This window comes from Mycosarcoma maydis, chromosome 2 (genome assembly GCF_000328475.2).
Source record: "Mycosarcoma maydis chromosome 2, whole genome shotgun sequence".
Lineage (NCBI taxonomy): Eukaryota > Fungi > Basidiomycota > Ustilaginomycetes > Ustilaginales > Mycosarcoma > Mycosarcoma maydis.
Window position 1 is genome coordinate 309,999 of NC_026479.1, and position 24,267 is coordinate 334,265.

Here is a 24,267-nt window from a genome sequence, read left to right on the forward strand (position 1 = left end):
GTTCCAACGGATAGACGTCGATGTGTGCTCTTGGCCGAGGCTGTACCAAGAGTTTCGTATTTTTGAACCCTTGACAACTCACGACTCACGACTCAAACAAGCCGCTTGCTCCAAAAAATTCTTGAAAGAGGGTCGGAAGCCGGGGAACGCACATGACGTGCAACGTGCGAGAAAATACAGCTTGTTAGACCTTAGGATAGCCTCCCTAAGTTCTCCACATCCACGATTCGTGATTCAAGGTCCTGAGCCGTGAGTGTGAAGATTGTCAGACATCACTTATCAATAAACGTCAACTGATTCGTGATTGTCACTCGTAATCCTTTCCGGACACCACATCACGTGCCGACGACTCACTGTCGGACCCTCAGGAGTTCAGTCCACATTGGGCACTATCGGTAGGAGCTGCGATACGATGCCGGCAGCAACAACGCAAGCCAGGTCGACCACCGAAATCGCCAATGCTGGGTTCTCGCACATTCAGTCATCCAAGAGCACTGGGGTACGCACCTCTCCCGACTTTCTTGTGCTCGTGCTGGACATCAACCCACTAGCATGGACGAGGCGATCCGAATCACTCGACAAGGGAAAATATAAGCAAGTTTCCAGCGATGTAGCTCTGGAAGATGCGCTTGCTGCTATCATGATCTTTCTGAATGCGCACATGGCAATGCAGCACGAGAACGGTCTTGCCATTTATGCTGCAGCGGGGACAGGAACCGCGCAACTCCTCTACTCGACAGCTTCATTTTCAGCCAAGGCGACGGGTACGGGAGTAGTTAATTCGGCTGCGTCCACCAGCGCACAAAAGCCCGATGCCAATACATACCAACACTTCAAACTGGTCGACGACCATCTCGAGCAAGGTATCCGGGCTACGTGCAAGTCGATGTTTGACCGGGCAAAGAAAGCGCAAGAAGCTGTCCATGCAAGTGCGGATAGTGAAGCGGTCAAGCATGCGACGCTTAGCCGCTCCATCAATGTCGGCATCGTGTCTGCCCTCTCCCAAGCTCTCTGTCACCTCAATCGGCTTGGACTGAGCGACGCTACGGACGCGGCTAATACTGGCAATGGGATAGCCGCAACGGCGCAGACTCGAGCGGGTGGCGCAAACACGGCGCAAGGTGCGGGTGGAAGTGTTGGAGCCGGTAGCATAGGCAGCTTCAAGTCGCGTATTCTTATCCTCAGCGTGACGCAGGACGCCTCAACACAGTACATCCCAATGATGAACTGCATTTTTGCGGCGCAGAAGAAGGGCATCACCATCGACGTCTGCAAGCTGTTTGGCAAAGATACTGTCTTTCTTCAGCAGGCGTCCTACCTCACTTCGGGCACGTACTTCCGTCTCGCCGATGATGAGGACCAGAGCAAGAGCGATACGGCAAGCGCCACAGATATGCGGTCGAGTCTAGTGCAGACTCTGCTTACGACGTATCTGCCGTCACGGTCGATGCGAGGCGTGATGAACCTGCCAAGCCTCGAGAAAATTGATTTCAGGGCTGCTTGCTTCTGTCATCGCAAGATCGTCGATATCGGATACATCTGCAGCGTCTGTCTGAGTTTATTCTGCTCGCCCAAGCCCTCCTGTCTTACTTGTCGGTCCAAATTTCCCAAGGAGACGTTGCAACGGTACGAGAATGAGCTCCAATTCACTGCCGATGCGGGCACTGCTGCTCCAGCATGAAATTGCAGCGCTAACGTGTTGCTTCATTCACGACTCTTACTGTGCAAGCTGAATGCAGTCTTCTCGCGCGAAATGACCCGAAAATGGGCACCCGTGACCACGCAACACGAATCACGCACCACGCTGTGCAGAGTGCGCGGCCAAGCTTTGCATGTCTTGTCGGTTTGTGCCCAGCTGCTGAGACAATCGTGAATCGCGAATTGGATGGAGATTCACCAGAAAACTCCACATGAACCGGAAGCTTGACACCACATCGTATCACCACAAACTTGAAAGCCAAGTATAAATCTTGACCTCTTTACATCCACTCAGCTCGTATCGATTTCATCCTCATCTGCGGCTCCACGACATCACTAAATATGACAGACTCCAGCGATGTGGCAACGTCGCTCAAGATCAACATCAAAGGTCCTTCGGATTTGAAGCTCGCCATTGAGATCACTTCTGACCAGACGGTGCGACAACTCAAGGAGGCCATCGAAAAGCAGAAGCCCGACGTCCCCGCCGATGCTCAGAGGCTCATCTACGCAGGCAAGGTGCTCAAGGACGAAGAGGCACTTTCGGTCTACAAGGTCAAGGATGGCAACACCATTCATATGGTCAAGTCAGCCGCTCGATCCGCGCCTACTACAGGGAACCCATCCGTACCAGGTACTGCACCAGCAGCAAGTAGCGCTTCCACCAATGCTGCGTCGTCCCAAGCGCAAGGTGTGCCTTCCAACTTCTCGGCCGGCCAGAACTTCACCAACAATCCCCTCTCGGCATTGAATCGCGCAGACTATGCCGGTCCACACATGGCGCGACTGCTCAATGAGAGTGGCGGAGCGTTTGGAGGCATGGGCGTCAATCCACGCGATCCTAACATGATGATGGGCTTGATGCAGAATCCCGAAGTGCAGCGCCAGATGCGCGACATGATGTCACGTCCCGAATTCATCGATCAAATGATCGCGATGAACCCTCAGCTGCAAGGTATGGCGCCACAGATGCGCCAGATGATGCAGTCTGAACAGTTCCGCGAGATGATCACCAACCCTGAGACCATGCAAAGGATGGCGCAGATGTCACAGCTGATGGAAAGCGCTGGAATGGGTGGTCTTGGAGGTCTCGGAGGTCTGGGCGGTCTTGGTGGCCTTGGTGCTGGTAGCGGCGCAAACAACGGTGGCGGTGGACAGTGGCCGCCTCCCGGTGCATTTGGCGAGCCTGGCAACGGTGCAAGCAACGACAACAGCAATCGAGGCTTGTTCGCGGGTGTCGGAAATAACAACACGAACGCACAGGGCAACACTGGCTCTGATGCTTCGAGCGGACAGGCGCCGCCGAATCCATTCACGGATCCCTCTTTCCTGCAGCAGATGTTTGGCGGAGCAGGAGGTGCTGGCGGATTCGGTGGACTTGGTGCACTCGGAGGGCTTGGAGGACTCGGAGGACTTGGCGGAGGAGCTGCCGCATCGCGCGACACGAGACCCCCTGAGGAGCGCTTTTCGTCGCAGCTAGAACAGATGCAGGCGATGGGCTTTTATGATGGCCAGGCCAACGTCAGGGCACTGTTGATGGCAGGCGGAAGCGTAGAGGGTGCCATCGGGATCCTGCTGGACAACCCGAACCCACCTGCACCCGGCAATTAGTCAGTGTGCGATACCACGAATGTAGCCATCTCGTTCACGTTGGTCTCACTACAAGGTTGTACTTCATTTCACAAACTAGAGAAAGCTGTAAGAGGCATCAAAGAGAGAAAGAGGTATGATGCAGAGGCCCAGTGCACATTTGAAGAAATGCAAGTAGTTGATCTTGATCTTGTAAAAAGCGAGTCACGAGTGCCTGTGCGCGTCGACTCACGACTCTGAGCGACTACCTAAGTGCAGAAGACCAGCTTGAAGTACGCATCTGTACTCGACACGCACAGGTGTTGCTCGAAGAGAGTCTTCCCGTTTGAAGGTTGTCAGCTAGTTTGGGCAGAAAGACAGGTCGCCGATTGATACCGAGGCGAATATACAGACTCGGTTATTGATTCGCAAGACCTCGAACCGTCGAGACCGGCAAGTTGCAGGTCGTCCCTTTGCTCAGCATCCTCATACTCGACCGCATCCAATTGTCACACATCTCTTCAACACTGTGAAGCCGCAAACAACTCGAGGCTCGTTTGCCCCTTGCACTCTCTACTGTCTTGTACAGCGCAAGAATGAGGATCTGCTTGCCAGCAATGCTGACAAAAGGCCGCGCGCTCGCGCCAAAGCAGCTGAGAAGAAGCCTTCTCACCGTCATTCATCCAAATCATTCATCATCATTGCTCGTCAATTCGGCTGCTTCCCTAACACCTGCAGCAACCATCGATCGTGTTCATGTTTGTCTAGAAGTACCGAAAAGCTATCAACACATCCAAGCTTCCTTGCTCTGACTGTTTGGAACCTGACCCGCAGCACGTCCACTGTCTTCACCTAACCGACCTCGTTCATATCCACTGCAGACACAGTCCACACCATCCATAAGACACATACGCGCATAGAATGCAAAACATAAGGGGGAAGAGATTTTTTTATCTGCATTTCGTCGTCAACAAACAAGGAAAAACGAAGAGAATACAGGAGAGGAACTAGGGGAAAACGACTGGGGTTTACGTTTGACTCCGCGTTGAAACCGGGAGAAAAAACGCGGGCAGGAAAAAAACTGGCAACTTTTGGTCGCCATAGGAAGTCGTTGATAACGACGACGCTTACTTGGCACCGAGCTTGGCGGCCGACTTGCTGACCTTACCACCCTTGTTCTGGGCGGGGGTGGTCGACTTGACGACACCGACAGCGACGGTCTGACGCATGTCACGGACGGCAAAACGGCCAAGAGGGGGGTAGGTCGAGAAGGACTCGACGCACATGGGCTTGGTGGGGATCATCTTGACGAGAGCAGCGTCACCGGACTTGATGAACTTGGGGTTGTTCTCAATCGACTTACCAGTTCGGCGGTCGATCTTCTCAGTGATCTCGGCGAACTTGCAAGCAATGTGGGCGGTGTGGCAGTCGAGAACGGGGGCGTAACCGTTACCGATCTGACCAGGGTGGTTCATGACGATGACCTGGGCGACGAAGGACTCGGTCTCCTGAGCGGGGTCGTTCTTGGAGTCAGAGCAGACGTTACCACGGCGAATGTCCTTGACGGAAACGTTCTTGACGTTGAAGCCGACGTTGTCACCGGGCAGACCCTCGGCGAGGGTCTCGTGGTGCATCTCGACGGACTTGACTTCAGTGGTAACGTTCGAGGGGGCGAAGGTGACAACCATACCACCCTTGATGATACCAGTCTCGACACGGCCGACGGGCACAGTGCCGATACCGCCGATCTTGTAGACATCCTGGAGGGGAAGACGAAGGGGCTTGTCGGTGGGGCGCGAAGGGGGCTCGATGGCGTCAATGGCGTCAAGGAGGGTCTTACCAGAGACCTTTCCGGCCTTGGTCTCCCTCTCCCATCCCTTGTACCAGGGCATCTCCTTGGTGGGCTCGATCATGTTGTCACCGTGCCAGCCGGAGATGGGGACGAAGGCGACGGTCTTGGGGTTGTAGCCGACCTTCTTGATGAAGTTGGAGGTCTCCTTGACGATCTCGTTGAATCGGTCCTCGGAGTACTTGGTGGTGTCCATCTTGTTGACGGCAACGATGAGCTGACGAACACCGAGGGTGAACGAGAGGAGAGCGTGCTCACGGGTCTGGCCGTCCTTGGAGATACCAGCCTCGAACTCACCAGTACCACCGGCAATGATGAGAATGGCGCAGTCGGCCTGCGAGGTACCAGTGATCATGTTCTTGATGAAGTCACGGTGACCAGGGGCGTCAATGACAGTAACCATGTACTTGGGGGTCTCGAACTTCCAGAGGGCGATGTCGATGGTGATACCACGTTCACGCTCGGCCTTGAGCTTGTCAAGAACCCAAGCGTACTTGAAGGAACCCTTACCGAGCTCGGCAGCCTCCTTCTCGAACTTCTCGACGGTACGCTTGTCGATACCACCGCACTTGTAGATAAGGTGACCGGTGGTGGTCGACTTACCGGAGTCGACGTGTCCGATGACGACGACGTTAACCTGTGGTGATGGAAACAAAAGATATTACAGAAGGTCAGAGACTGCAGTTATGGAGAAATTGGAGAAGGCGCTACATCTCAAATCATGGAAATGGTTCAAGCCCTACTTCCCGCCACGGCCAACGCTCAGCCAAGCTTGGTGACGACGACCAAGCTGATGGCGAGAGCGATGTCCTAGTCGATGTCGATGCACGCAGCCATAGCCCACATGTAGGCCATGCTGTTGTCGAGTACTTACGTGAGCCTTTTCTTTACCCATTTTCGATGATGTTGTCTGTGTATGGTATGATACGATGTATGAGGAAAGAAAGAAAGATAGTGCCGAGACAGCGCCCTTTATTGGAACGTCTCGCTGGCGTACACACAAAGTCTGGCACCCAAAAGAGGCACCCAACGCAGAAAAAAGCGGGCGAATCTGGTCGTCTCTGCCGCGCAGAACCAGAGAAAAATTTTCTTGCGCCTCAACTTCCAGCGTCCTCTCGTCTCGCGCCTCATTGGTCGAATTCTCAGCGAGAGGTCCGAGCAGATTTGAGAAGAAGCGCATCGACCAAATCAGTACACAAGATATTGTAAAGCCAGAAAATTTGCATGTCTGTCAGACATGCTGAATTCCTTTGTTGGATTACAATTTGAAAGCTTCCTTGCATGCAGATTTGCAACAGAATACAGATTTCCAAAGTGAATACAAGCATACCACTGGCTGAGGCGCAGTCTCTGACTAAGTTAAAATCGAGATTCTTCGAACCATCAGCAAGCAGACTTTGCTGGGGCCCACAAGCCACTCTGTGACTGTAGGAAACTGAGCCATCGATCGACGGAACTCTACAAGGAAGTACAGTATGTCGGACAACAGCTACGAGCGTCATGGACCAGTCACGACTGATGAACTATTGCTGCGCACGTTCCTCCAACTTGTTGTGTGCACCTAACATGAATGCGCACACTAGTTATGATTGATGCTGTCCGCCCTGATCTTATCCTTTCATGTGCGCCCCTTGGCTTGCTTTCGGGATGTCGCTCGATCCAGTATGCAAGCCAAATATACAAGATCTTTACTTGTGGTGTTCAGAGTGAAGCCTCTGGAATGACACAAGAAATCGAGTAACAGCAGGGAGCTAAAGGTGATCTTTGCCACAGAGGGAGAGAATTTGACTGCGGCAAAGGACTAAACTCAGCCGAAAAAGAATTTCCTGCCGATCTGAAGCCAGGTAACTGATCCAATGCGGTCGCGTGAGCCGATCTTGCCACAATGTGGTGAGTGTAGAGGACATGCCACTCAGTTGCGTTGAATTGTTCCATACCAATTTGTGGCATCTCACTTTCAAAATTGGATCGAAATGCTTGAATGTGTTGAACCAAAAAAAGCGACTACAAGATAATGTAATCGTGAATAATTTAGGCAGGCTACTCCGCGCTCCTCTTTTAAATATTAATCAATACTTGGCGGAAGTTGGCCAAGTCAGCCTGGCTTTGAGTCACGTCTCATGGAGACAAACAGCTCATCAGGGACGTCACGCGTGGAAATGATCAGGTTTGTGCGTGTGATAACTGCGGAGATGATTCGGATGTGACGGTCTCGACCTTTTGTTTTTCCGGACATACTGTACAATGAAAGCTCAGTATAAGCTGCTGATCGTCTCCACGCTCCACCCACAAGCCCAGCCTGTTTTGGTCCAACTCAGGCAAGGCATCTCAGGCACAGTACGTTTGGACATATCAAGCACCGCATGCCGCGAGATCTGGCAAAGGAGCTGTTGCTCTTTTCTTAACGACGTGGTTGATTACAAATACATGCTGCAGTCACAGAGACTGATAGCTGGGAAAGCCGCCTGATGATCAGTACGCAGCGTCAGACGGCGAGTGTACAAAGTAAGGAAAAACATTCGAGGTTGAAACAGGAGCAGAGTTCACATTCACTCTTCCTCCTCTTCGTCATCATCCCAAAGATCGCCGCCGCCTTCTTGTGACTGTGCAATGGACGCTTCAGGCCTAGTAGCAGTTGTTGAAGGTTGAGAAGCGTTCCGGCTTGCTGGCAGAGCCGGAGGTGGCATACCTCGGCTTTGTGATGGCGTCTTCGGTGGATCATCCCTAGCGACGGCATCTGCCGTGGCGCTCGATGAGAGGCTTGCAGTGACACTTGGTTGTGAATGCCCCAGTGGTTGCATGATATAGTCATCTCCCGCCCGGGACTGGATGTTGGCGTCAGCGTGGGACGAGGCACCGGCAGCCTCTTCTGTTTCTGCAGCAGCAGCAGCTGCTGCTGACGCTGCTGCAGCTTGGCTTGCCTCCTTGCGCTCTTTTCGCGTCTGTTTGAGGTCAGCCAGCTGATTGCGCTTCATGTCACGTTCCGTGGCGAGTTTACGGAGTGCTTGCTGATGACGATTTTTGATGATGAGGTTCATGGTACCGTCGACATCGGCCTGCTTCCTGCGGACGAGTGTCTCGAGCTCGCGACACTCTGCTTCAAGTTGCGCTTCTCGAACGCGTTGTTCCTTCTCCTCATCATTTTCGTCTTCTTCGTATTCGTCCTCTTCGTCCGCCTCGTCTGCGTCGTCATCGTCATCGTCATCCCAAAGGTCTTCCTGGTCACTGCCGCGGCTCTGTGCCTCGCTATTAGCACCTCGTGTTGAGCCGTCGTCATCATCGTCTTCCTCTTCCTCGAGTGCGGCGTCAAGTTCAGCTGCTAGGTCCTCATCCACGTCGTCTTCGTCGAGATCTTGATCATCATAGCCATGCTGTCCTCCGTCCTCGTCCATGTCGGTGCGGCGGCGATGCCCTTGGCCTTCACCATCTTCGCCACCATCGTCGGCACCTTCGTCTTGCGAGCCGACGTCTGAGCCGTCAGGCATAGGTGTCTCCGCCTGCGATCCGCCGGGCGAGGTGGCACCACGTCGAGCTTGACCGCCTCGCTGCTCGTCTTCATCTTCTTCTGAGCCCCCTTCATCCGCAGCGTCAATCATTTCATACTCTACCTGCTCCGCCTTTTTGTCAGCTTTGAGGAGTCGTTCAACTTCCTTTTCGGTTGTTTCAATGGCTCTGCGCGCAGCCCGTTTGCGGAAACGTCGTTTCCTGGCCCATTGCATAGGAGGTGTGATGCCGTGAGGGTAGATGAAATCGTCGATGTTGAAACCTTTCCCGCCGCCACCGGATGATGCTTGGGACTCGTCGGCGATTTTGCCTTCCACAACGAGCATCTGTGCAATGTCAGCGACCTTGAAAAATTGGCGGTTGTCGAGGGTCTTGTGTGATTCCGTGATGGTGGGTAAATCGACAAGTTTGGCCGAAAAGAGCGAGTCGCCGACGTGGACAACAGCTCTCCTCGAGTCTTTGAATTTGAACCACACATCGTCACCGAGCTGCCGCTTTTGGATGCTGTCTCTGAGTTTGTCGCATTCGGGCCCTACGGGCATACGAAAGATGAGCTGCTCCTCAAACGCAAGTCCTTGACCCGTCTCATCATCTTCGGAGTCGAGCTCGCGATCGTAACTCTGCATGTAAGCTTGTGTTTTGGGTCCTTGTCCGGTTCCTGCGGCAGTACCTCCCCCTGAAGCCTTCATCTTGAGCTTGATTTGCGGGCGAGCACCTGATGAGGTTCGGATTGGCCGGGAGGGCTGTGATCTCCGGCCACCCCCATGTTCCCAACCCTCCGGTGACTGTTCCCGGGCAAGTAGAGCTTTTGCGGTTGGACGAATCGCTCGTTTCGGCCTCGTTCCTCCAGGGCCGAGCTCCCCAGGGGAAGCTCTTGGAGCTGGTGATGCTGACCCACTGCCTTCACTCATGGTTCCCGAAATTGGTTGAGGCTTGTGATCATTCGGTTCCCGCAACTGTGCGTACGTTTTGACAGTCCAGAGAAGGGCTCCACTCTGGTGCTGAGGCCGGCAGCACGTACAACGACTCTCCCTGGCTGTTGTCCGATCTTACGTTGCAACGAAAGGACGCTGCGTGCCGTTTTCTGCTTAGTGCTGCGATGCATTTGGTGATGCGGAAGGAGAGAGGACCCTAGCTTGTGACATGAATGCACACTCAGCTCCACACCATTCGCGTTGCGGCGTTGCGGCGTGTCGGGAGTCGGACTTGAAAGTGGCTTAACAAAAGATAAACTCTTCATAGTCGTGAGTTTATCGTTCAAGGCACGAGATTCACGATTCACGATTCGTGATTCATCATCGTTCGTGGTTCGTGACTGCGAATCAACTTTGCACTGTATGATGCGTGATCAGGCTCTAACTTTTCAACGCTGCTCCCTGTAAACATCAGCAAGTCGGCAGCAGCATCGAACACCACAGAAGCAACACAAGTCATGCACCTGAAAACGAGAGACAGGAAAAGTGGTTCGATCGGGCCCGCGCTAGGGGGCGATTGATATTTTGCGCAAGGGTCAGCTACGATCCAGGCGTGCAGAATGTGTGTGAATGTGGTTGTACATAAGATGCGAGCGAATGATGGACGAGGTCGTCACGTTGTTGACAGTTCTGTATTCAAATCGCCGTCAGCGAGTGGAGTGGGACTAGGAATCGATGGTCAAGGAATGGTTCGATAGATTTATGCCTCCTGAGCACGAACACGAGCGTTGGCATTGGTGACCTTGACGCCGAGAGCCTTGGCCTTCTCGAGGATGTCGATGCGCTTCTTGGACGAAACGTTGTGCGCGATCTCGGCAGCGTAAACACCGTTGTGCATGAGGAGGAGCTCGACGTCACGGACGTTGGAGACCACGAGGCGGCGGTAGCCGTTGGGCATGAGGTGACGGGTCTTCTTGTTGGAACCGTAACCGATCTTGGGCATGCGAACGGTGCTGCGGAAACGACGACGCACAGCAGAGTCGATACCCTTGGGCTTACGCCACGACTCGCCGACACGGTGGTATCGGTCCGAGTGGTGGCGCTTGAAGGCCTTGGTGCGCTTCTTGACAATAGGGATGGAAGTGGCAGCCATCTTGACGATCTGAGGACGAGAGGGTAGTGATGCGCAAAAGTGAAAAAGAAGCACGATGGAGAGTCAGCAAGATGTGTCGAAGAGGGTAAGGAAGGAGCGAGTGCGCAGGATCTTTCGCGTTCCTGCTGAAGTCTACGAGACAGCGTCGATTTGTGAGCGATTGTTGACCAACTAATTGTGTATCCTGCTGAAAGATTTACGAATAAATAGCAGTACTTGCTGCAGCTGCTGATGTTCTGGCTTGCACAGTGTCCATGAATAATGTTGGTAAGAAACACTGCAAGACTGGTGTCTGAGCGGTATCACCAAGGCTATGATTTCTACGAAACTCGGAACGCCTGAGTAGAGTCCATAATTTAACCATCCGTATCGAAAGCGCCCTGTGTCTACCATCTTCCATTATTCCAACGTCTGAGACCTTCACTCCCATGTGAGCAGAACAGCTCTACCTTCCCGTCACCATCTAATGAGAACATCAATTTTGATGTCAAGGGTCGATACAGTAAAGATGACACTCTGCTATCCTTAGAATCATCTCTGTGCTCGATCTGGATGGCAAGAGCTATCTGCAAGGCTGGGCGGAGTGGTGTCTGCAATGCTGAGTGTCGAGTTGTTTGAGAAGGATGTTGACGCAAGCACTTCTGCATGAGCATCATAGCAAGAACGTCTGTGTGACTGATATGGTCGAAATTGGTGTAGACATGCGTTTGGGCAGTATCGCTGTATAGCAGGTCGGAGTGATGGATTGCTCTACTTTGTCGCTGGCTTGATGTTACAATACTATCTTGTCGAAACGGCATCAGGCGTCTATTGTTGTCCTTTTGGCCGGGTGCGAAAGATCGTGAACAGGGATGGGCAGCAACACTTACCTTTCTTGACGGGTGAGGATGGTGGTGATCAAAGATGATAGTGAGCAGCTTCAAGATTTCGGGTTGACTGACGATATGCCACCGAGCCTGACTGAACTGTCAAGTCTATGTCTGCTGGGGCTGAATTGTTTGCCTGAGTCTGGCCAAGTCGAGAGCCATTCATGACGGACAAGCTCACAGCCAACTCACTTGTTTTCTCTTCCAACTCTCTGTGACCTACTGGTAATTCCAAGCCTCGCACAGCGGAAATCAATTTAAAAATCTTCTCGTCCATAGCCTTGGCTGAAGTGCCGCCCTAGTTTGTCGGCCGGACTTACACGTGACCGCTCAATTCACAATTGAGGTCATTACAATTTTTGCCTGACCAAATTCGAACCGGATCTTAGAACGGTTCGAGTTGGACACTGAAACGGAGAGTGCCTCAGTGAGGTGGAATGAACGAGTGAGTCAATGTCAGCTGGAGATCCTGCTGAAGTCGGAAGCTTGAGCGTGCAACTTGAGCGTGCAAGGGTTGGGAATGCTTGCTTGACTTGGCTGGGTACTGCGATTTGAGGTTTGATCGTCGTCATCATCCTCGACACCACCACACCCGTCAAGAATCATACTGTCAAGGTTAGTATCCGCTTCACATTGCTGCTGCTATTCGACCACCCCGACACACGTATCATGTTACCCCGACACACGTATCATGTATTGCGCCCAGCGTTAGCACCTGCAACGGTACGGATGACCGCGCAGTCTCATATCTACACTTGCCAAACGTCTCTTCATATCGACCTCACGCATCACCAAGCAGAAGATCAATGGGCATATTACAACAGGAGCAGCAACAGTATCTTGGCAGATGGATCGAAGAAGGACAATGGAGTGACCAATGTACACAGACAGGATTCCATCGCATCATCCACTGTCACGGTAATTCGTGATTCTCAGGTCCACGCTCTACGACAGGTTTGCCGATCATGCTCCAATTTCACGTTGCTGAGTCTGATGTAGTGGGCCTGGTCCGACAGAGCAATGACGATAGAGATAGATCTGTACATTATCGCCACAGACTATCCCAGGATCGATTCACACAGCCATCTGCAGCAGTCCTCGTATTGAGGGCTTTGTCCTTTGCCTTTTGACCGGCGAAACACGAACGGTCAAGAGTCAGTGCGATGCGTCAGTAAACCCTTACAAAGAATGCTTCCGACGACACTATCATTTCTGCACTACGCAACTGGAAGTTGGATGCCAGAGGGTTGATGTTGGGATATGGTCTTGTCGATATTGCAGCTGGGCGTGCTTCATAAAATTGGTTTTGTCAGAGTAAAAGACTGACCCTTGTTTCTCTTTCTTGTTTCCCGCTCGACCTCACCACCACACTTGAACACAAAAGATGTCCCTCCAGCAGGCAAACCCATACATCGTTGACGGCAAGGGCCACCTTCTCGGTCGTCTCGCCGCCACTCTGGCCAAGGAGCTTCTCTCGGGCCAGAAGGTCGTTGTTGTTCGATCCGAGCTTATCAACGTCTCGGGCTCGTTCTTCCGCAACAAGTTGAAGTACCACGCCTACCTGCACAAGCGCCACTTGGTTAACCCCAAGAAGGCTGGTCCCTTCCACCACCGTGCCCCTTCGCGCATCCTCTACAAGGCCATCCGCGGCATGATTCCCCACAAGACCGCTCGTGGTGCCGCCGCTCTGCAGCGATTGAAGGTCTACGAGGGTGTCCCGCCTCCTTACGACCGCAAGAAGCTCATGGTCATCCCTGCGGCTCTGCGTGTCCTCCGTCTTAAGCCCGGCCGCAAGTTCGCCACCATCAAGCGTATCTCGCACGAGGTTGGCTGGAACCACATGGAGACTGTCGACAAGCTCGAGGCCAAGCGCAAGGTCAAGCAGCAGGCTTACCACGAGCGCCAGGTCGCTGCTTCCAAGAAGCGCGCCGCCGCTCAGACCGCCACCGCCGACAAGCTCAAGGACGTCAACGCCCAGCTCGCTTCGTACGGCTACTAAGCGGTTCGCACCACCTTGATCGACAACGAGGCGTCACACTAGCTGCGGCTGCCTTTTCCGACGATACCGCCAGTTTAGACTTTGCTCCAGCCTCTTACTTTCGTGGCTGTAGCAAGTGTTTTTTTTGGTCTCCTCATGCTTTGTGCGACTTGATTTTCCCCAAGTCGTGTGATCAAAAGGCTGCATGCACTCCCCTTTCGACCATCATTCGGGTTGTGCGTCGCGGTTACTCTCCCTTCTTCATCCTCCGAACCACTTTCTAGCAGTAGGTGGTTTCGCATCCCGCCATCGTGTATTTCATACTCTCCACCACACTTGTGCTGTTCTGCTAAAGGGACAGTGCATCACTCTCAAGTCCTACCTTACGCATTCTTTGGGACTCAAAAAAACTGCAAGCATTCAGATGATAAAACAAAGCTCTTCAGTGGCGTGGCAGATTGTATGAACACGGGTGTTTGATTGATAAGACAGACTGTATAAACACTCTTGACTCTCGCAAACAAGTGCGGCATAGATTGAGCAATTCGAAGGTGAGAGTCTAGCCATGCTGCGACAAGTCAAAGGGAGTGATCCATGCAGCCAAATCCTCATCGACGACTCGACCATCCGAAGCGCGCTTTGCGAGTCGACGTTTGACTTTAGCTTTGAGCCTCTGACGCTTGCCCATAAGAACCTTGTCCTGAGCATCAAACGATCCATCGGCGAGAAGGCTGAAATCGTTGAAATCGATTTCGTCGTCGTCGCCGTCATCATCGTCATCAAGCTCGTTAACGCCGGCTCCTTGAGTCGGATCGTTGGAAGTGGATCTTCGACGCGGATCTTGCATGCTGACGCGCGCGTTGGCAGAGGCGGACAGAGATCCACTGCCACTGTGCGAAGCGAGTGCGGATCCAGCGAGCAGCATGGCCTGCTGCTTGCGAACAAAGCCCTCATCGTGTCGCTCGATTGCATGATGAAGGTCGCGTGGCGAGTGACGCGCCGTTGAACCAGACGAGGGACACGCTGCACTGAATGAGTGAGACGCATGCAGAAGCTGAGCGATCTGAACCATCGTCACCGGCAGTGCGGGTGGCTGACGAGCAAGCTGGACAAGACGTCGCGTAGAGCCTTTTCCAGCATACCACGCATCCAGTCGTCTTGACTCTCGCTTGGTAATTTGATACTCTTCCGACTTGAGCCATGCGCTCGCTTCACCCGACTTAGAAGCTGATAATGGCAAGAGCGAAAGACATAGTGCTACATGCGCAGGTGACGGGTTTTTTGGCATGCTTCCGGTGCTCTGCGCAACTCTAGCATACTCGCCAACGCCGTATCCAAGGTCGACTCGCGTTGGCGTGACGAACTCGACCTCGGCCCTCAAGAGGCAGCGCGAGCGTCGATCGCTTGCGGCCGCAACTTGTGCTGGAGAAGCTTCGACCCGACTGTTACCATACCATGCAATAGCTCGAAGTAAGCTTTTCCACGAATGAGCGCGAAGGACAAAGAAGCTGCAACCGGAAAGACCGCTATCCGCCCCCAACACCTTAACCACGCTTGAAAGTTCAATGGTCGAAGGGAATAGAGCTTTTGTGGTCAAGGAAGATGACGATGCTGAAGCCGATGCGTTCGAAGAAGATACAGACTGCGAAGTTTCAGGCCAGTTTCTGTCGAGTTTGGGAGCAAAAGGAAGGCTGCCGTAGCCAAAGTCGATGCCCGCCAACGCTCGCGGCCCACGCTGCTCCGAGGCCAAAGAGGTTGTAGAGGTGCTGAAGCGCTTAGGTTCGGGTGTTGAGTGTGAGCTCCCACGCTCAGGGATTGATGGCGATGGCGCAGAAGGATACGGAGCAGACAACAGCTCGCTACTTGTTGTTGACGAGGAAGATCTTTTTGCCTGGAGGGAAGCACCTGTGAAGCTATTCATAGGTGAACTTATCAAGGGACTGCTTCGCGATTGGCTGTGTGCGGAGCTTGAAGACGAGGACCGGTGCTGCAAAACGGGTCGATTGAGGGTTTCGAATGTGGCGGTATCATAGCGGGCTGGCAAGGCTTTCTCTTGTGGGCGAGATGCAGCTGCATCATGCAGGGAAAGGCTGGCCGGCCCAGGCTTAGACGCCTCGGCGTATGCGGGAGGAGCATCCTCTGAATAAAAGAGAGTAGCAGGTTGGGATGATGCAGTCAAGAGGTCTTTTTTGCGAACAGATGTGATTGAGTGATCCTGGTTCTCAGTTATAGGCTCTGGCTCATCTGGCGTGCGTGGCAGAGGCCGGCGTGTTCTCGGTGCGGATGGATGGAGAGGACTGTGTTCGTTGTGGTCGGCGAGCGTTGCGCGCTGCATTTGTAAGGCTAGATGGTAAGCGTCGTCATGGCCTGCGAAACGCCAATACTCAGCACCGAGATCATTAGCATCATCCTGATTGAATGCGGCAGAGCGCTTTGACGTTAGTGAATCGGGAGACGCCGATCGGGAAATCGAACCGTTGTTGGCGGGCGAGGCAATGGGGGTAGTGGGTCGAACGACAATGCTGCCCTTGTGCTCGATAAACTCCAAAATAGATCTCTCAGCGCTCTCGCGGCGGGCCCACTCTTCTTCTTGTTCGCGAAGGCTGATCTCAATCGCTCTTTGCTCTGCCTCTTGCATTGCATCCAATTCTTGGCGTCTGTGCCGCTCTTGCGTGGAAGAGGCAAGCTTGGCAGCCTCAAGCATGTCCGCTTCGAGCCTTTCGTTCTGCTCGTGTTGGCGAAGAGCATACTTCCGCGATTCTTCGAGCATTTGCGCTTCGTGCTGTATAATGCGTTGTGATTGCTCCTCGGCTTCGCGACGGCTGTCCTGAATGGCCTTCTGGAGGAGTTGCTCTTCCTCTTCGGCGAGACGACGGCTGCGTTCATTCTCCTCCCCGCTGAGAGCATAGATTCGCTCAAGCTCTTGCTGATCTTGCAGTTCACGTTGTCTTTTCTCGTCCTCATTCTGAGCTGACTGTAACGACGCTTTGATGGCGTCACCCATTTCTGCCAGACAGCCTGGACAGTCATCGGCCTCGTGTCCGGGTACACCATGCGCGGGACCTGGCATGTTGCTGCTGGTGACTGTACTACTGCGTGGGCCTTGGCCGACGGACAAGCTTGAAGGCGTTCGCTGGGTTCCTGTTTGCGGAACGGCCGATGTCGTGGCTAGTTGGGACGGACTGTACAAGGAGGGCGGCCGTGGAGAAAGCGGAGGTCGAGGAGCACCGTCAGAGCTATGTGCGATTGAGGCGTGATGCGAAGAGAGAATCGGGTCACCTGGTCCTAAGCTCTGTCGCATAGCATCACGACGATGCGGATTTTGGACTGCATGTGCGGCACTATGAGCCATGGATTGCTCTCTCTGCTCGTATGGGTTCACGAGACGCTCAGCAAGCGAACTGGTCATCGGGTAGCCATGAGTCTGAGGAAAGGATTGTAATTGAAGAGGGCTGGGTGGTACCTGAAAGCCATAAGCATGCGTCTGTGGAGACTGAGGCGGCACGTGCGCAGCTGGTGGGGGCGGCAAGGCGGGATATCTCGGGGAGACTGCCGGGTAGGTGTGGATTGGTGGCCGACTCGGAGGCAGTGCCGGCGCTTCAGGAGGTAGTGGGATATAAGTGGTCCCTGCATGCGACGGACCAGCCGACGCAAATGAAGTTTCCGATGGCCATCTTTCTTGGCGAGCATCTCGCTGATGCGGCTGTGCTGTAGGATACATGCTAAGTAGTTCGGCAATTACCACATGGTTGCGATTGGTTGTGAGATGACAAGAAAAGTCCTTCGATGTTCACGTCAAAAGTGATAGCGACAACGTGAATCGTGAAACAAATTGCCATGTGGAGGAGCCGACACAGCATCAAGGAAAAGCTGTGCTTCCACTTTGTGTTCAAAAGCGCTGGAAATGCGGGCAGGGAAATTCGGACGTCTCCACTGTACCTGAGGGTGGAAGAAGACACGGATGCACGGTTGAGTCGTCACCACACCTCTGTCTCAGCAGAGGAGACCGCAAGCACGGATCTGGCGACGGACCTTCTCATTCTGACTCTTGTAGCAGCGGAGGAGCAGACCGGCGTTCGCAAACTTGACAGGCTTACTAACCTTCAAAGGTCCCAATGTACAGGTTTGATTGAGAGCTACAGTGCAACTTGCGACAAGGTGACGCGAGACGTATCGATAGCTATTTGACCGCTTGCAAAGATGCTTGATGCGCTCACATTGCTAGCTCGAGCTTGGAATGTTTTGAGTAGAGATGCGCGACGATGTTGCGTGTCTTCGTCTGAACTGAAGCACTGCGGAATGGAGAAGGCGAGCAATTCGAATTGGCTGTCGGACGCTTGGTACCACATCACCCTGAACAGAATCAGTGGCTGCATTCCCAGACAGTTGGTCGGAGAAGCCGCAAAGTCCGCTACGATAGGAGCCTGCTCGAGAGATCGGAAAGGCCGTACCTCGTAACGGATCTGTTCAGCTTGAAATCGCGACGTCAAATCGTGGATACAGTAGATCGCACCATACTCTAACAAGAAGCCAGCTAGTGCTACGCCGACGAGCTGAGCATCGTTCCGGCTATGTAAAAGCGTGTTGTTGTGGGCTGAGTGAGACTGCGACACGACAAGCATATCGCCAGAGTCATCCTCCGAGATGCTGATGTGGACTGCAGCGATGAGATGGCAGCCGTGTGTGTCGGGCGCGGAAAGGCTTGGCAGCTGGTGCTCAGCAGTAAGGCGAACATCGACCCAAAGCACTTGTTCTGGTCGTGGATGTAAGGAGACGTTATTTGTCAAGCTCAGAACATCTGTCCAGAGGCTCTGTCTTCGGCTAAGTATGAAGGTTTGAGAAGTGGGAGCGTGGAAGAGCAAACGCACCTCGCGGAGGTCATAGCTTTCGGGCAGCTGGCTCAGAGCTGCTAGCCTCGTGCCGAATGCGGAAGCTTGATCAACAGTCAGACTCAAAGCATCCACCAAGGCTGCTCGTCGAAGCCCTGCTGCGACAACAAGGACCTGTACAGCCAGTTGAGCACAAGCAGATCGGGAAGGTTTAGTTCTCCTGCCCGAGATAGAGCCAATACACTCCATCAAATGCTGGGCAAGCATAGATACTGCCTGTGATCGCAGAAGAGGATGTGCCGAAGCGTCCTGGGCTCTCGTAGATCCTGTCACCCTCGCAATCGCAGCTCTTTTTGACATCTTGACCAAACATCCCCGAGCACGAGCGTGTGAATTGCTTTAGAGTATCTTGGCCAGCCCTGGACGGCGGAAGGACGTCTCTAGCTATGTCACCAGCATGTCCGTCTCCCAGCAGAGGGTTCCGCCGAGATATTTCGTCCGAAACTTTGGTTCACGGCGATCACAGACGGCGATATCCTTGGCACAGAGGAACCGCCTCGTGTTGCTTATCTCGTCGTGAGTTGTGAGTGCATGGAGAGCTAGCTGTCTTCGGATCATGAGCTACCCGCAACAACTGGAACTGGAACCTCGTCTCGCGCCAAAGCCAGCACAAAAATGCAGCACGTGACCGGCGTGAAAACGGAAGGCTGATGGCTCGCAACCTAACAGTATATCACCCCTCGTTGTGCGGCGGTTGGTTCACATCATCTGTCGGCCGTGTGTGATTGAGCTGGGATAATCACGAATCAGGAATCACAAACGTGAAGAAGTGCGAAGGAAAACAGCGTGTGAACTTGAATCGAAAGAAACAGATTTGTCTTCTCAGCTGAGAACGTCTTTCCTTCTGACCATCATCTTCGCTGACACTGGTCAACCAAGTCCACTTGAACCAGTGGCGAGCGATCACTTCAGAGACCATCCTCCACCTCGGACTTGTGTCTTTTCTCCTTGGATCTCGCAATGTGGTGTGTCTGTGGTGTTGCCACTGGGGCTGTGACTTCTCCCTCCTGACTCTGCTCTTTCCACAGCTCTGGTCCCCTACTTCCTCTCAGCTCCCTTCTTATCTTCTTGTCTCGCTCGTAGTGTCTCTTGTTCGAAAAAATCTGCCCATATTAGAGTCCATAAGATGCTTCCTACATCTTCTGTGACGGGACAAACTGGGCTAAAGTAGCAAAAATATTCAATCGATTCGTCGATGCACTAACCTTGTCATAACTATCCGGCTCGTCCTTATCGTGTGGACGACTCGGCTGAAAGACCTGGAACATTTTGCTCCTTGACAGACAGACCTTTGTTCGTGTCTAGGCCATGCTTCTTCATGGTCGAAGACATCCCATCTTATTCACGTTTTGCATTCACGAATACCAATTGTGAATATCAAAAAATGGAATAACATCGAAAGCTTGCGATCACGGATCGGATTTCGGAAGACGAGTGAGTTCGAAAGGGACAGAACAATCGTGAATCGTGAATGTGGAGAATCGACTCACTACGCTTACTTTGGCACCTGAGCCATGCTTGTCCAACCACGATGAGCGCACCAAAAGCGAAAAGCTTGCGGCTTAGCTTTAAAGGTGACAAGCCAAAGAAGCGTAAGCGGAGCTCCACCAAGCACGACCATGGGTCATTGTCGAGCTCTCGAAAGCGCAAAGCTGGCTCAGCTTCGGATGTGGAGGACGTGGGCGGTGACGAGCAAGCTTGGGTGCGCGTCGAATCCGAGCGAGACCTGAATGGACCATGCTTCCTCTTCCAACGTCGATCCGAAACAGCTGCTGCTGCGCATTGTGTGGCGTTTCAGCCAACGCTCCAAAGCGTCGAAGCGGCAGCTATTCTTCCAGGTAGTGACCATAGCGTTATTCAAGACCGAGCTGGCCTGCTCGCATTTGATCCTAAACTAGCAGAAGAGCTCGAGGAAGCACAGATCGTTCCAGATGCAGGTTCTTCGAACGATATCACTGGCCTGATACCTACTTCAGTGTACCAAGTTTGGATAGCAACCAAGGTACCGGGAAGCTCCGAGCCTGCGCGGTTCACCTTCAAGAGTGCAGAAGGCAAGTTTTTGGGAGCGGACAAGTCCGGTTTGCTACGTGCAAGAATCGAGGCAAGAGGACCTCAAGAAGAGTGGACGCTCGAGGCATCCGGAAATGGGCTTTGGAAGCTGCGGTCTGTACACAATCGTTACCTTGGTTCGGACCAGGTAGCAGGAGGGCGAACAGTCGTGCGCGCTGACTGCGAGCATGCAGATAGCGAGGCGATATGGAACATTAAAGTACAGTGGAAGCACCGTCATGCTGCCCGTCACCCTGGCGATCCCAAAAGCACATCTCGAACAAAGGCAAATGACCCTACAGCCCTCCGAATTGACCCACGAGATCAAGTTATTGCTCAAGAGCTGGAAACGTTCAAATCCCGAGCAGGCTCACAATATCTACCTTCCAACTACGCCTCGAGCTTGTCAAAGGAGGAGCGAAGAGCGCTCCGAAAAGCTGAAAAGGAAGGGCGTCTCGCCGAAGAAATGTTGGACCGTCGCAGTAAGCTAAAGAGCGACAAGTACGCATGATCTACACAATACCATGATTACGCTTACGCAAAGCAAGAGGATCCGTTTCCATCTCGGTGTAGTGTAACATGACGGCGAGTCTTCAAAGTTGTACATCAAGTGATTGGAACTGCATCTTGACGAGGTATAGAGAACGAGCCAGAGCTTGAGCGTTGGCCAAAGCTGGATGCTTCTCGGCTGGATTGCCGTGTAGTATCTGTTGCTGCGTCACAGGATTGGGGGATGTCGAGGCGATGCCGCTAGAGCTCGGATTGCTATGTGCACTATTTCCCGCAGTTTCATTGGCCGTTGTAGCTGTCCCGCTCTGGGTCGTGGTCGGAAAACCCGACATGAAAGGCCATTGAAAGTCAAGTGGATCGCTGCTGCCATCTCCGCCATGCCCGCATTGATTCTTTCTACGCTCGTCGTCCTCATGTTCTTCTCGAAGGTCGGCGTCTGAGGCGGATCGCTTTATTCCCGATCGCCCGGCCCGTAGAATGTTCGTCCCTCCCCCGCAGTGACCCGCGACTGAATGGAACGAGTGACTAGTGATACGAAACACGTAGAGCTGAACGAAATTCTCTGTGACTTCAAGCAACGAGTCTGCTTCCTTGGCCATGAGAAAAATTTCCTTGTGTTGTATCAACAGTAGAAGCAACCCGGCGGCATGACCCAACAGCCAGTGGTAGAACTGCGGCAGGTACGAAAGCTTCTCGCCAAACTCAGTGGTAGCGAGCTTGAGTGCAAAAAGTGCCGAGTGCTTGGCAGTTGAAATGGTACGAAGCTGCGCGATGGCAAGGCGAGAGAATTCGGGAGGGTTGGCGTTCGACGCTGCTCTTAGAGCGTGTTGCGTCTCATCGAGGATGCCCAGATCGCGATCTAGCGGATGGGATGCCAGAAACGTGCGCGATAAGTGATAGAGCAATGAAAGATCGATCGATTCGAGCGAGCTATCCGACAAGTCAGAGTGCTGCGAAGTGAGAAGACGCCAGCGATTGAGCTCTTCCAACCATTCGCGCCATCGCTCTACCATATGGGAAGGTTGAAATGCTCTGGTTTCCTGATCAGCTGGACTCGATTTGGCAGTGGTAGCAGCGGCGCGTGCTGAGCGATGAAGGCTCTGCGCTGCTAGGAGGATAGACATCATCCGTGCATGCGCGACAAGTTGACGATCCGACGAGTATGAGCCGATGCCACCGGCACCATTGCTAGGAGGCGGCGGAACGGCCGAAGATGGCGAGATGTTCGACTTTGGCGTGCCGTCCAAGTTGTTCAGCAAATCTGGGGCCTGCTTTGCCCCGTCTTCGGGTACAGCTGGCTCGATCAAGTCTGTGCTATGGCTGTTGGCGTTCAGAAGACCCTGACAGTAATGAGCGGGATCGCTCTCTGGGAACAAGCTCGGCTGGTCGTTGATGATGGCTTGTTGCGCTTCGGTGATGTACGACATCAGCCAGATGCGAAGTTTGCCGACAAGATCAATCTGCCGAAACGGTGGAAGAATCGTCATCCACTCGCCCAAAGTTTGGGCCGATCGAACCTCAAAATGTTCGAGATAGCCTATCGCCCAGTAGCGGGCTATGCGTGCGATCGAAAGTGCTGTTTGTCCTCCTAGCCAGCAAGCGGCAATGCAAGCCCCTGTGATTTCTTCGACACCGATGCCAAGTTCCGGATCGAGTGGGACGTGCCGGTCAATCGGCTGGTCGAGCAGCAGAGGAGACGAAAACGCTTCGTGACGGAAAGGCTCAAAGTATTGCCGCGTGTTGGGTTCATGCATCGATGACACCATTAGAATGCACGCGATGATCAGAGGCGTCATATGTTCGTTTGCAGGATAGGCTGGGAAACCGAAGCAGTGCGGCTGCAGATAGCGCGCAAAGAACTTGAAGAGATGACGCGCTTGGTCCATCGAGACGAGACCCATCGAGATCACCGTGAGGCGCGGGTCGTTGCGTCCGATTACGTGTGAAGGCCTGGCGTACGGTGAGCTTGTTGGCGCTGCTGATGTCCTCCCTGGTGATTTGTTGGACTGGCTGATATTGCTACGCGGTTGTTGGGCAGCATCTAAGATCGAAGAAGGCCGGCTTTGACCGGGTTCGAGCGCAAAGACGCGCCGAGTATCTCGTGTTGGTGGCGAATGGTCATCAGAGGCAGACACTGGTCTAGATGAGGAGGTGCGATGCGAGGTCGCAAGATGAGGCGCCGATATGCTAGTTGGAAATGCTGCAGACTCCGCAATCTGTGGCTGGTGCGTTGTCACAGAAGAGAGCGAGGGATGTGGATGATTACTGTGCGAAGGTCGCGCTGTTTGCAATGACGAAGGGGAACGATGGTTTCTGTAGACAGGTGCCGACGAATGGGAGGGCGAGGAGACGGATCGAGGATGCGAATCTCCTGGGCTGAGGAGGCCAGCTGCGCCATCAAATCCAAGGTAGGTAGTGGATGAAGGACGGCTTTGGTAGCTCGGGCCATGGTGTGATGAAACCGGATCTGAATGAAGGGGTCCAGATTCACTAGGCAATGTAGAATGGGCTATGTACGAGGGCCATACATTTGCGCCAGACACCCGTGCAGAAGGGAATGGCGGTCGATAGAGGTTGGCCCGATGCAGCTTGCGTGGCGAAGGCGCAGACATGGGAGAGCTGCTAGATCCTGTCATATCGGAGCGCAAAGGATCTACATATTGCTGCTGCTGTTGTTGTTGTTGTTGTTGTTGTTGTTGTTGTTGTTGCTGCTGCTGCTGCTGCTGCTGCTGACGCCGCTGTTGTTCTACCAGCCAATCTACGCTCTCGCCAAGGCGACTCAAGACGTCATCAGTACGCTCGCGCCAAGTTTCGTCGTCAGCTCGGAGGCGAAATTTGCATTGCGCTTCTTGATGAGTGTCCTTGCAGCGCTTGCAGGGGGGTGCTCCGTCATGGATGCATTTGACCTTGGATCGACGGCAAAGGACGCAAGCCTTTTGCGGTTTCACCTCGATCTGAGGCAACGATCCTAACGGTGTGCAGGACGGTTCCCGAACTGCTCCGATAAGTCTGGGCGGTGATGAAGCAGAGGCAGGAGATGCAGAGTAAGCTTGATCTGCACGCGAGGTCTTTGCTTTGGGCGGCATGATGTGCCACGAGCGCCCAGAGCCCCGAGCAAGCAAGCGAGATGATGGTGGTGAACGGCCAGAGCGTGACAACCGTGAATGTGCAAACAAATTAGACTTCCGTTCCGCGATCCGGAACAGCCGACACTTTAATTTTTCTGGCTCAGATGTGCTATGAGCACAGGCGATAATCTCGGCTAACAATCGGATGTGTAGGACGTGG

General features: G+C 53.4%; 10 protein-coding genes across 10 annotated transcripts; 4 read left to right on the forward strand and 6 right to left on the reverse strand.

Annotated features, from left to right (window-relative positions):
* Positions 1-412: 412 nt before the first annotated feature.
* Positions 413-1,681, forward strand: UMAG_00922 (TFIIH/NER complex subunit TFB4; the record flags this gene model as incomplete). Its single annotated transcript, XM_011388627.1, has 1 exon — positions 413-1,681. One exon carries the CDS (start codon positions 413-415, stop codon positions 1,679-1,681), a length of 1,269 nt encoding a protein of 422 aa, XP_011386929.1.
* Positions 1,682-2,040: 359 nt separating this feature from the next.
* UMAG_00923 (ubiquitin domain-containing protein DSK2) lies at positions 2,041-3,309 on the forward strand (the record flags this gene model as incomplete). Its single annotated transcript, XM_011388628.1, has 1 exon — positions 2,041-3,309. One exon carries the CDS (start codon positions 2,041-2,043, stop codon positions 3,307-3,309), a length of 1,269 nt encoding a protein of 422 aa, XP_011386930.1.
* Positions 3,310-4,394: 1,085 nt separating this feature from the next.
* On the reverse strand, positions 4,395-6,011 carry UMAG_00924 (putative translation elongation factor EF-1 alpha; the record flags this gene model as incomplete). Its single annotated transcript, XM_011388629.1, has 2 exons — positions 4,395-5,753; positions 5,991-6,011. The coding sequence occupies 2 exons, from the start codon at positions 6,009-6,011 to the stop codon at positions 4,395-4,397; spliced, it is 1,380 nt and encodes a 459-aa protein (XP_011386931.1).
* Positions 6,012-7,665: 1,654 nt separating this feature from the next.
* Positions 7,666-9,531, reverse strand: UMAG_10620 (uncharacterized protein; the record flags this gene model as incomplete). Its single annotated transcript, XM_011389051.1, has 1 exon — positions 7,666-9,531. The coding sequence occupies one exon, from the start codon at positions 9,529-9,531 to the stop codon at positions 7,666-7,668; it is 1,866 nt and encodes a 621-aa protein (XP_011387353.1).
* A 763-nt stretch (positions 9,532-10,294) lies between these two features.
* Positions 10,295-10,687, reverse strand: UMAG_10621 (60S ribosomal protein eL32; the record flags this gene model as incomplete). The annotated part of the gene is made up of 1 exon (XM_011389052.1): positions 10,295-10,687. The coding sequence occupies one exon, from the start codon at positions 10,685-10,687 to the stop codon at positions 10,295-10,297; it is 393 nt and encodes a 130-aa protein (XP_011387354.1).
* A 2,250-nt stretch (positions 10,688-12,937) lies between these two features.
* Positions 12,938-13,552, forward strand: UMAG_00926 (60S ribosomal protein uL13; the record flags this gene model as incomplete). The annotated part of the gene is made up of 1 exon (XM_011388630.1): positions 12,938-13,552. One exon carries the CDS (start codon positions 12,938-12,940, stop codon positions 13,550-13,552), a length of 615 nt encoding a protein of 204 aa, XP_011386932.1.
* Positions 13,553-14,090: 538 nt separating this feature from the next.
* Positions 14,091-17,252, reverse strand: UMAG_00927 (uncharacterized protein; the record flags this gene model as incomplete). Its single annotated transcript, XM_011388631.1, has 1 exon — positions 14,091-17,252. The coding sequence occupies one exon, from the start codon at positions 17,250-17,252 to the stop codon at positions 14,091-14,093; it is 3,162 nt and encodes a 1,053-aa protein (XP_011386933.1).
* A 415-nt stretch (positions 17,253-17,667) lies between these two features.
* UMAG_00928 (uncharacterized protein) lies at positions 17,668-18,720 on the reverse strand (the record flags this gene model as incomplete). The annotated part of the gene is made up of 1 exon (XM_011388632.1): positions 17,668-18,720. The coding sequence occupies one exon, from the start codon at positions 18,718-18,720 to the stop codon at positions 17,668-17,670; it is 1,053 nt and encodes a 350-aa protein (XP_011386934.1).
* A 1,231-nt stretch (positions 18,721-19,951) lies between these two features.
* Positions 19,952-20,980, forward strand: UMAG_00929 (uncharacterized protein; the record flags this gene model as incomplete). Its single annotated transcript, XM_011388633.1, has 1 exon — positions 19,952-20,980. One exon carries the CDS (start codon positions 19,952-19,954, stop codon positions 20,978-20,980), a length of 1,029 nt encoding a protein of 342 aa, XP_011386935.1.
* Positions 20,981-21,062: 82 nt separating this feature from the next.
* Positions 21,063-24,065, reverse strand: UMAG_00930 (uncharacterized protein; the record flags this gene model as incomplete). Its single annotated transcript, XM_011388634.1, has 1 exon — positions 21,063-24,065. One exon carries the CDS (start codon positions 24,063-24,065, stop codon positions 21,063-21,065), a length of 3,003 nt encoding a protein of 1,000 aa, XP_011386936.1.
* Between the last annotated feature and the right edge of the window lie 202 nt (positions 24,066-24,267).